At 31.0% G+C, this 12,088-nt stretch overlaps 1 protein-coding gene across 1 annotated transcript; it reads right to left on the reverse strand.

Moving 5' to 3' along the window:
- Positions 1-4,639: 4,639 nt before the first annotated feature.
- On the reverse strand, positions 4,640-11,888 carry LOC113858069 (linoleate 13S-lipoxygenase 2-1, chloroplastic-like). The gene is made up of 9 exons (XM_027490511.1): positions 11,690-11,888; positions 10,715-10,986; positions 9,464-9,704; positions 8,855-9,178; positions 6,466-6,551; positions 6,259-6,369; positions 5,879-6,180; positions 5,484-5,750; positions 4,640-5,399 (listed from the first exon to the last, which is right to left on the reverse strand). Exons 1-9 carry the CDS (start codon positions 11,886-11,888, stop codon positions 4,640-4,642), a joined length of 2,562 nt encoding a protein of 853 aa, XP_027346312.1.
- Between the last annotated feature and the right edge of the window lie 200 nt (positions 11,889-12,088).

Genomic DNA, 12,088 nt, shown 5'->3' on the forward strand with positions numbered 1-12,088 from the left:
TAACACCTTAAATTTGATTTCATTAAATATCAAATTTCAAAAAATAGGAGAAAATAAAAATTTCTTTCAAAATAGTTTCTCCCATACATGGTTCATTAAAATATTTCAAAATAAGAATAGTTACAACTTGCATCAAATCATTGCTACAAGACTCAATGAGTACATCAAAATTTTCAAAATAAATTCCTAAGTTCTATAGCAGTTTCATCCATCCTTCACTGAGTCCGATGTTGATCGTCTTGGTCACTTAAAAAATAAATGTAAGGATGAGTACTCTACACTACCTAACACACATAAAGTTAAACATAGAGTCTCACCTCACACATACTTCACATTATTCATAATACATTTTCACAAGTATAATTACAAACAACAAGATTCAACAGTTCATTTCAATTCACGACCGATGCACTCTTGACACCAAAACATTTTACACGTATGCACTCATCGCACGCAGCCACGCTCACTTTGGCACTGTGATTATAGATTCACACCATGAACGGTCGCCGGTTACTCCCACCTCACGGATACCACATAGGTAGTCACGAGTCGCTTGACAAAGGTAGTGGTCAAAGGTCTAATCAAGAGGAGAGTGTATGGCCTGTGGTGCACCCACGCTCACTGTTGGTGTCATCACCACTCTCTCTTCCCTAAGGTATTTCTACCGACCCCATCTTCTATACCTCCAGTGTATCGCTGAACCATTCATAGCATCATTACAACAGCGTCCAACACGCTTATTCACACACATTTTCAATTACACACAATATTCATATTCGCATATGACACACATTGCCCACATTTATTTACAGCACACGATACAAGTGCCCATATTCCATTACACATCATTTTCAACACATTCACATTTACATTCTCAATCCAAGTGTATGTTAATCCCAAAATCAAACTACATTAAAATCAAACACGCAATAACTTCCATCAATCACACACTTCATTTCCTCTAACTCAGCCACATTGCAATATTTAGCAAGATAATGATAAACAAAATGCAATGGGATAAGGTAGAGTCTCCTCTTACTTCGGATTGAAGACCCACACACAAATTTAGCTTTAGGAAGTATTCTCCATATGAATTTCATCCTAAACACATGGAAGAATCCCATGATAATCAAGGAAAACCAAGAGAATAGAGAATGGGGTGAGAGACCGAAACATTCAAACTCACCTCCAAGCGTCCCTAACACGAATCCAACCTTCAATCTATCTCACGAATGGCTTTGGAGGCAATTTAATCGGTGGAAAAGTGTTTTTTGGTTGAGGGAATCAGAGAGATTTTGAAGAGGGAAGATGGGAAATGAATTTCTCCAACCCTAACCCCTTTAAATACCCCTCTGCTTGTGACACTCTCGCTACAGCGAGACACTCTTGCTGCAGCGAGGCATCTCTTGCTGCAGCAAGGCATCTCTCGCTGCAGCGATGCCCCCTATCGCTACAGCGAAAATATCAGAGAAAAATGCACTTTAGTTTCTGCAGATTCTCTCTACAACGAGACTGCACCCAGAAATGCACCACAAACTATTGCTTTGTAGCTATAGCGGCAAGGCGACAATTTCATGCCTTCCTCCCAGGCCTTCTCGCTATAGTAAGAATCTTCTCGCTACAGCGAGAGCACCCCAATATTACTCCCTTAACCTATTTTTTAGTCCAATCCAACCATATACAATTATATTTATGTGCATCCATATGCATTTACATATATTAGCATTCAATATTCATCACACACTCAAGTATACATTCCAACATCCATTTATATAATATAATAATAATCAGTATTACAAAAAGTTAGGACGTTACAACTTTTCCCTCCTTTAAGGAATTTTGTCCCCGAAATTCAACAAAAACACACAAGTTATACAAATAATCCCGGATATAGTTCTCTCATTCTACTCTCTGTTTTCCATGTGGCATCACCCTCATCACTTGAGTTCCATATCACCTTCACTAATGAGATTTCCTTACTCCTCAGCTGTTTAACACGGTGGTCCTCTATCCTTACCGAATACATGTCATAAGATAAGTCTTCTCTTACTTGAACCGGGTCAAGATCAATCACATAGGAATGATCTGACACATACTGCCAAGTTATGACACATGGAATACCAAATGTAAATTCGAGAGATTCAGAGGCAAAGCTATCCGGTATGCTGTAGGACCAATCCTACTTAGCATTTTGAATGGCCTAATGAACTTAGGAGATAGCTTCCGAGATTTCAGAGCTCTCCCAACGCTGGTCACAAGTGAAACCTTCAAAAATACATGGTCACACACCTGAAACTTCAAGGGCTTCCTCCTCTTATCATAGTAACTCTTTTGACGATCTTGGGCAACCTTCAATTTCTCTTTGATTATCTTGATTTGCTCATGCTGCCTTTGGATCACATCCGACACACACAGAGAAAAATGTACCTTGCTTTCTGCAGATTCTCGCTACAGCAAGACTGCACCCAGAAATGCACCACAAACTATTGCTTTGTCACTACAGTGACAAGGCGACAGTTTCACACCTTCCTCCCAGAGCCCTCTTGCTGTAGTGAGAATCCTCTCGCTACAACAAGAGTACCCCAATATTACTCCTTTAACCTGTTTTTCAGTCCAATCTAACTATATACAATTACATTTATGCGCATCTATATGCATTTACACATATTAATATTCAATATTCATCACGCATTCAAATGTACATTCCAACATCTATTTATATATAATAATAATAATAATAATAATAATAATCGGTATTACAAAAAGCTGGGACATTACAACTCTTAAACTTTGTGAATTCTAATGTTTTTAAATAGTACCATTGTTAAAAATGTCTTTTAAAAATACAATTAAAGAAAAGGAGAAAGAAAGAAAAAAAATGAAAAGAAGAAAATAAAAATAACTCGCTAGATTAAAACCTGAAAGAATTAGAGCAACCAGTTCATACAAAAATTAGGATAAATAAATTAAAATTCTATATTGGATTGAAAACTTGAAAAGGCAATCTAGTAGGAGCTTGGGAAAAAATGAATTACAAAAAGATGTGACTAAACTAAGACAATTTTAAAATGTTAAAATTGAAGCATAATATTTATGGTTACCATTTTTTTATCCAAATAATCCTTATTTTAAATAATAAAAGTAATTATTGCATCTAATTACTTAATTTAATGATATTTATTACTTAAATATAGACGAAGATTAAATTATTGCAGGAATAATTCAGATAAAAATTATTTTATTTAATATCTCTTTTTAAATATTAAATTTTATTAATTCAACTATTAAATTAAAATCAGTTATTATTTATCATTGAATATGACATCATTTCTCAAATAGTTTTATCAGTGACCCATCTAAAATTTGTCCAAATTTCCGGAAGTTCTTGAATTGAATTTAGACAGACCCAATACATACCTTCTAAAGATAAAAATTTTACACCGTAATCTCTAAATTATTAAGAAACGAATAAAAAAATAATTACAAGATTTCATGATCCTTAGAAAATACACTTATGATCATTAAATTCATGTTTAATGTGATCCTATTGATTCATAACTATATATTAACTCGTCCAGAGCACTGCAAAGACTGCAATATTCTTAACTAAACAATCATTCGTTAGTAAATAATTGAATGAATTAAATTAGTAAATTAAGTTTTAATTTTGAAAAGAAAATTAATTTCAAATTAATGGATTATATTGACAGTGACTAATGGAAAAAGTTTTACACATCAAAATGCAAAAACTATATGGTAATGATAAAAGAAGGAAGGAGAATAGTTAAAAGTCTATTATGTATTGCACGCACTGTACCAATACCTTTCTCCGTGATCAAGAAACGTGCTTGACTATGAATTCAATAACGAATTAAAAAGGGGTTTGGTTAATTCAGTAAGGTTTTATCTTAATATTTGTTTTCACTCCTTATATATTTACCTTTTTATTTTATTTCTTATATAAAAAGGAAAATATATTTTAGTTCTTACATAAAAATATTTTATCAAGTGATTCCTACCAATTTCTAAAAGTATAACACCTTTAGAGTATTATTTTTAAAATGTAAAGGCCGAGACACAAAATATTGTCGTGTATAAGGTTTAAAAAATAAAATTTTTTATATTGAGAGATTAAAATAAAATTATACTTTTTTATATAGGAATTAAAACAAAAAATAAAATCAAATATGTAGATCAAATTTAATACAATTATAGCTTCAATATGATAGTAATTGATTAATAAAGAAATTAAAATATAAACTTTTTATACTAAAACAAAAACCAGCGTTAAATATCAGGCTAAATTTATAGTTAAATCATGTATTAAATAACGAACTCAGTTGATTCATGCCAACATTATGGAGAAAAATCAAAAGAATATACTATTTTCACAAAGTTAAGTGAGAAGAAACTCTTTTTTTTTTTTTCTTGTAAAGAAACTTGTACGTATAAATTTATTCCTTACTAAACGAAGAACAACTTGATATGGGATTTTTCTGTAACATAATATACAATTCTTGTTGATCATATAATGTAAAATATAGAATACTTTGTACCATTATTTTTTTCGTATTGAGGACTGTATGAGGCACATAACAACAAAAGATATTGTACTTATTCAGCCTTAAATTACCAAACTTTAAATGGATATGCTGTATGGAACTCCCTTTCCAGTGACGCCAGGGCCAGAAAATGGCTTTAATAGCTCATAAGGCATTATTCCAACTCCATATCTATTGTTCAAATTAGTGTTTACATTTCTGAAGTCTATAATACCTTCAATCTCCTTCAATTTTCTATTGAATTTTTCATAGGCTGTCTTTATAGTTGGATTCTCAGCCCATGATGGCTCCATGTATTGTCCAATGTACTCTTCATCTGGTGCATGAATTGATAATAAGTTCAACGTTGCCATTACTAAGGTTGCTTGAATTTGTGATGGGAAACACTCCAAAAGAATTTGCTCAGGTTTGTTCAAAAAAATTTCCCATTCCTTTTTAGAAGGGTCTTCTGTTGGCATTTTGATTCTTGCAATTGTGGGTCGATTAGGGAAATAGCCTCCATAAGCATATTGGGAAAAGTTCACAGCTGCATGATGACCAGATGCTACCCAAGCTATTGTGGTGATGATGTCAATAAGGTCTTTTGATGTGTTAAGATTTGGCCACCATGATTCTTCTTTTTTGTCTCCATGACCCACAGTTCGAATTTCTCTCCACCATGCTTGAAGCTCTTGATCAGTTTCTATGAGGCTTGGACTTGGATAGTAATGGTTAACATAATCGGTTACCCAATTTTTTATGGCATCCCATATAAGAAGACCATCATTGGCAAAAGGGTAATCTTCAATTGTTAGCCTTAGGCCATGTGGTGCATTAGGATCTGCTGCAGCCATTCCTCTAAAAGCACAACAAATAATAGAAGTGAATGCTTCAAGTGGTTTAAGAAAGGAAGAAATGTTGAAGTGATTTTATTGAATATACCTTTCAATTAGATCATTTGGAAGTGCTTGTAAATCAAACCGCCACAGTTGATCATATGCCATGGAGCTTAACTCCATTGAATACTTACTACTAAAGAATGAGATTTCAATGACCCCATTTGCACTAATAAGCACTTCACGTGCGAGGGAATTAATCTCCATAGTATATCTCAAATGTGGATGGAGCAATCTATATATCGGATGCATGGAACTAAGTTGTCTATGTGTTGCAATTATGAAGGGTTCTACAGCACAATGAGTCCTCAACCTACAAAGACAATTTACATGTACTCAGTTAGCATCACTATAAGCTTCACAAAAACTTACCATTACAACTAAAAGCTAGACCCACACATCTTAAGGCATTGCAAAACAGAATAATATGAAAGTACCCACCAATGGCTTATAAGTTCATGATAACCAGAATCATGGGCCAAAACATGAGCTTTTGCAAGCCTCCAAAGCCAGAGATTGGTTGAATGAGAAACGGGTGTGAAAACTTGTTTCCATTGTGGATTGCCATCCATAGGTGGTCGAGTGAGCTCAATAGCTAATGGCTTCAATATGCCTTGACAAGTTAGGAAGAATAGTGTTCGTGATCCATATAGTGTGGTGCCCTTGATCTCTCTCACTTTGCTTATATATGGTAAGAATAAATCACGGTAGTCTAGCATGAACAACTTCTTTTCTTCAATGGCCTACATGCATTGAAATTATACAAATTTCGAGCATAATAAATTCATAGTCTAAATTTAGTATCATTGATGCTTTGGTACCTTCTCAATTGTTCCATAAGTGATGATTTGTGGCTCGATAACTTCTCTAGTTATTGCTGATTCTGATGGACCATAGATTTGGGTGTTCAGCTTACTTGTCAAAGGCCATTCCTAAAAAGATGAATAGAACAAAAATTAAAAATTAAAAATTATTATGCACAGATGATAGTGTGAAGAAGAGATCAAAATATTTGTAGTTTCTCTTGCCTTGACCGATTGGATGCTACATGGGTTAACACCTGCCAAGGTCTCCCTAGCAAATTCCGTATCTGAAAACCAAAAGAATCTATCCCCTGCAATCCAATTAGAGACTTGGAATGAACTTCTAATTCATGGTAGCTATAGTTTTAGGTTAATTTTATTTCAACCTCTTCAACTTCTGGCCAAAATAGTAATTGAAATTTCCAAAATATGAGACAATAATTGTTTTTGTTTTTGCTTGATAGAATAAAAACAAAAGCAGGATTAAAGATGGCCTTGGCAAGTTACCATATCTCAGTCCAATCTTTAATTTTTCACTTCCTATTTTTGTTGGGCTGATGTTATGTTTCCTCTAGGCCTTGGGCTTCTAAATTGGCCTTTCTCTTTTGATCCCAAAATAAATAAATGTTGGTACCCATACCCACATTACACCTACACTTAGATTCACAGTACTCTTTCGGAAATTGCTATTAATACCATATCTATTATTATTTATAATATTTTTATTGAATTTTTAAAATTTAATATTTAGAAGTGTATAATTAAATTTTAAAAGTCATTGAATAATTTTGGAAATTAAATTTTAGAAGTGATTGACATCAAATCAAATGACTTTCAAAATTTAATTTTCAAAAGGTATAAAATTATTTTCAGAATTTAATTTTTTAAAAGGCATAAAATTAGTTCCAAAATTTAATTTCATAGATGTTTTTACATTTCAAAATTTAAGTTTCATAATATAGTATAGATGATCAAATTTTATTTTATTTTTTTAAAATACTACTACCTAAAGGAGCAATACAAAAATTAATCTCTCATTTTTCCCCCATAAATAATTCCTTAACATTCCTCTTCCATATATACAACTACTCTCAGATTACACGGATCTAATTCTCTCTTATTAATACATAAATAAAATGTTAAGTTTTATTTTTTTTTAACTGAAAATGAAAATGAATTCGCTTAAGTAAAAATGAGAAAAATTATGTAAAATTCACTTAAGTGAATTTTGTGTCTACTCCCTACAACCTTCGGATCTCTCTCTCTTTCATGCTTAATACTTCATTCCCAACTTCCATATCTAACTATCCTCCATCTCTTTCCATATCTAACTTCCTCTTTCTCCGCTCCCTATTCCATACCCAACTTCATTCTTCTCCCCACCCTCACCCTCATCTTATACTTATTTGCTCTCTCTTTTCTTCGTACCTAACTCATGTACTACCTTTCCTCCCACCCCACCTCCTGTTCTTCCCATCCCTAATTCTTCCACTGCCTCTCCTTCCACTTTTACCTATTTTTTCTCCATATCTAACTCTTTCAGTATCTCTCATCCTATCTCACTCTTATAAGTTTTCTTTGTCTGACGTAAAATTTGCTTAAGTTAATTTAATTATTTAAACAAAACATGTATAACTTTTTTTGTAATTTTTCTTATTTTTGCGAACATGATAGTGGACGTCTAATTCTGCCCATTTTAATCTAGAGTACACCAAGCCCACTTTTGCAAGAGTACCTATCTATCATACCTTACCCACTATTACTGCTTGTCATCAAACCATCTATCATGCTTAATTTTTACATTATCCATGCATGCATGTAATCCTTTATAGCACACTTCTCCACTCACCAAACCATATTTATGCATGTATTATTACTCGTGATTACGTTAAGCCATTTGCTAATATACGTCTTTTCTTCCACCATTTTTCACATATTATGTGCTGTCTAATCCAAATCACTAATTCTAATAACAATTGCTAGTATTAAAAAAATTAAGCTTAACTCAATTCTAAAACTTAACTTATGGAAGATATTTACTTAAATTTTATAAGTATTTTGTTTATATTCCTAATCAATATAAAATATTTTAAAATCCCTCCTTATGTGTAAGACCGTATATATGGAACAAAAAGTTTGCAAGACTGAAGATGAGTTATCCAACGATTAATTTGAATAGACTTTAGTATTATATTAAAACATTAAATTTAATTTAGTCTAAAAAATTAACATATAAAAAGAGGTTTATTCAAAACTTAAAAAGAGTATTTTTTCCTTTATTCCTAACCAATGCCAAGCATCTTAGCATCAAAGAGAGTGCAAAATATTGGACAAATCTAGTGAAGTGAGAGACGAGCACATTGTTGAATAAAATAATATTATGATAATGAATTTTTTATGACCTTCACCTTATATGTAGTGGGGCCTTTTCAGTCATATCCATGTTACTTTTCAATTTCAAGCAATGACAAGAGAGCAAGCTAATCTTGTCCAATATTTTATTGGACAATTGTAAATTTTATCAAGCACAAAAAATTAAAAAGAAGGCAATTAATGCAATAGGAAAAATATTTAGTAATATCAAATTTAGGTACATATAACAACTTATACTTACTTTTAAATGCTTCTGGGGCATCAAAGCGCAAAATATTTTGACCATCATTGGCTACTTTGATCAACTTGGGAATGACTTTTTGGAGCAATGTTAAGCCATCGGCCTTAAGAGGTGGTAAATTGAACCCTTCCTTGTAGAGTGTGTCTATGTCTTCAAAGCTAACAAATCCTAGATTTTGGTCTGTAAGAATTGTATCTAAGGATTCAAAAATTGCACTCAACCCTAAGGATATCGTAGAAGTTGTGAACTGTGTCTGCTTTATTTGAGCAAATGCCTCATCACGTGGAACATAAAAACTTGAACTCTTTGTCTCAGACAATGGGTCTGCACAGCAAAAATGAAAAAGTTGTACTATAAATTAATGTGTCCAAATTCAACTTTAAGTAATATGTTAAAAAAAGGGTGCAAACATATATTGTCGAAAGTTGTTTGTTAGCTTGAAAAATTCTGGTGTAACACAATGTTTTAGTCTATTACAAACATATCCAATTTCATTTCCTTCATTTGTAAATAGATTTCAATTTGTTCAATTTAAAAAATTGCTGCTTAGTGGAGTAAAATCGATTTTATGGACAAAAAATAAGTGACATTAAAATGAGATTAAACAACCTGCATCTGAATGCTTTCGACCAGTACGACACCGTCTTGGATATGGATGATGTTTGGTGCCACCAAGAACAGGTCTTTTGAGATCAATGTTGGAATCAGGATCACCAAGATCATTGTACACATCATAGTCATATATTCTATCAGAGCTCTTGCGTTCTCCTTCTCCATTCCCTCTTAGTAGAATTAGCTCCTCTTTTCTCAATCTTTGTATCCCTTTTGGTGTTTGTGATGGCAGATATGACTGTTCCATGTACATATTAATTAACCACAAGAGTATTTACTTTAAGTTAGTGTAAGTGCTTGCTTTGATCATGAAAAGCTTTTTTCTAAGAAGAATAATTACTTAGTCAGCTTTTGGAAAAAGTAATTTTAAGAATGTATAAGAAGATTTTACAAAAAAAAAGTATAAACTATTTTTTGTTTGATTACAATTTAAAAAAGCACTTTTATTATTAAATAGTTGTAATTTTTATTTTTTTTAAATTTATTCAAAATAGCTTCCCACAAAACTATAAAACTAAATTATTTTTATCTTTATTTGTTTCATAATCTTATTCAATAACTAAAAAACTAAAATGTAAAATGTAAATTTTTTTAAAAAAGAAAAAAGTAAGCTATAAAATAACGAAAAGAACAAAACTAAAATGTAATTTTATTGTTTTTCATAATCTTAAACAAAGGACTCCGAAAATAATGATGTCTTCTTTAAGTAAATTTGTAAAAGTCTTTATAAAAAATTAGTATAAAAAATAAATAAAATTCTTCATAAGTTAAAAATAATTTATCTCTTCAAAGTTAAGAGAAGTTAAATGAAAGAATATCCCACAATTTTTAAAATAATAAAGAAATACAAGTTATTTTTAAAATATGAAAATAAATTATTTATTTTTTATATTAAATTTTCTTTCCTATGACAATTTCTTGAAAAATTTATTCAAATAGGAGGTAATTGTTTCTTTAAATTAAGCTAAATCCTAAACATGCACTAAATAAAACCAACTTAAAAAGATCTCTAAAAGATCATTTTCTTCCTAGGAAAACGTTAAAAAAATTGAAGTTTCTAACAAACTGACTTTTAATTATTTTAAATTTTAAATAGTATTCTAAAAATCTACTCCATTAATCAACAAACTTATCAACACTATATTATATAAGCAGTACGATAATATTATTGTCAATCAAAATTCTTTGAATCTAAAACTGTTTCCCATGAAACAAAAAATGTTTAAAATGAAAGTTTTTTAATATGACCTTGTCTGTGAAGAAGACTCTGTTATTCATAGGACTATCATGCATGGGTTGAAGCCATGAATTACAAGTGAACTGAACAGGCCCATCAGGGAAGCCATGAATGAGTATACTCTTTAGAAGCACCTCCTCCAGATGCTCATTTTCAATTAGAACAGCACCAACGTTCCCAAAATCTGTGGATAACTCAAATTTTGCCTCATACAAAACGACGTCCTCTCTTTCCTCTATAATTTGAGCCGAACATTTTGTTGTCTTTTTCTCTGAGTTCGTTTCTTCATTCATAGAAAAAAAAAAAGGGTTAGATAAAAAGAAATTGACTTCTACAGATCTAATTAAAAAGCAGTAAGTGATAATAATTAATGTTATTTAAACTTTTTAAAACATAGATAAACATAATCAAAATTTTCTTCCCATTCATACTCATACATTTATAAAATCAACTGTTGCCAATTTATTTAATGAAAACAATTTATATTATAGTAGGTCATAATACTTTTTATTTGTTACGTAATGAATTAATAATCTAAATTTAATAAAAATACATACTAAACATGTATTAAAATTTTTGAAAAGAATGCATCATTATATTTATTTTTAAAAAATTCCTTTTACATTTAATATTTTAACTAGTATCATAAAGGTATTAATTAACAAATATTAATAATTAAAAATATTTTAGACGTTAAAGAATATTTATATTTTTCTAAATAATTAAACTATTAATATAGAATTATAAAAATTGCCAAAATTTAATACTACCGACATTAAGCGAAACTATATTTAAAAAAATAGAAAACTTATACGACGTTGTATAGGTGTTATTCGTAAGCTAATTAAAATTAGAGTTTTATTTTAATAAAAAATTATATTATAAAGATAAAATTTAATTTCAATTAGTAAACAATAGTAAGAATGTCTATACATTTGCATCTAAATTTTGTGCATAAATAAATAATCCAAAGAAATTGAACTTACTTGGGTCAAGCTCTTGGCTGACAAGAACCAAAGCCAGTGTTTTGTCGACTAACTCTTTGATCCCATCAACCGTTGAATTTACAACATTTTGTAGAAACCCATTATCACTTTGTTTAATTGTGACAACAGCTTTCACATTCACATTCTGAGATTTAGTGTTGGTGTTGCCACAGCCAGTAGTTGCCATCATACCCTTCATGCACTGAGACACGCACTTCATATGAACATTAATTTGTCTGTCTCTATGAGTGTTAAGGATGTTACAATGAAACACAAAAAGCCAGATATTATCATGGCAAGTATGAATATCTTTCCTACGTATATATAAGGTTTAGAGATCAAAGATTGTAGAACATGTCAATTGTTCAACGTTGTTCTTTGTACTCATCACTATATTGT

Source organism: Abrus precatorius, unplaced genomic scaffold (assembly GCF_003935025.1).
Source record: "Abrus precatorius isolate BTA unplaced genomic scaffold, Abrus_2018 Scaffold1, whole genome shotgun sequence".
In the NCBI taxonomy this organism is placed as follows: domain Eukaryota; kingdom Viridiplantae; phylum Streptophyta; class Magnoliopsida; order Fabales; family Fabaceae; genus Abrus; species Abrus precatorius.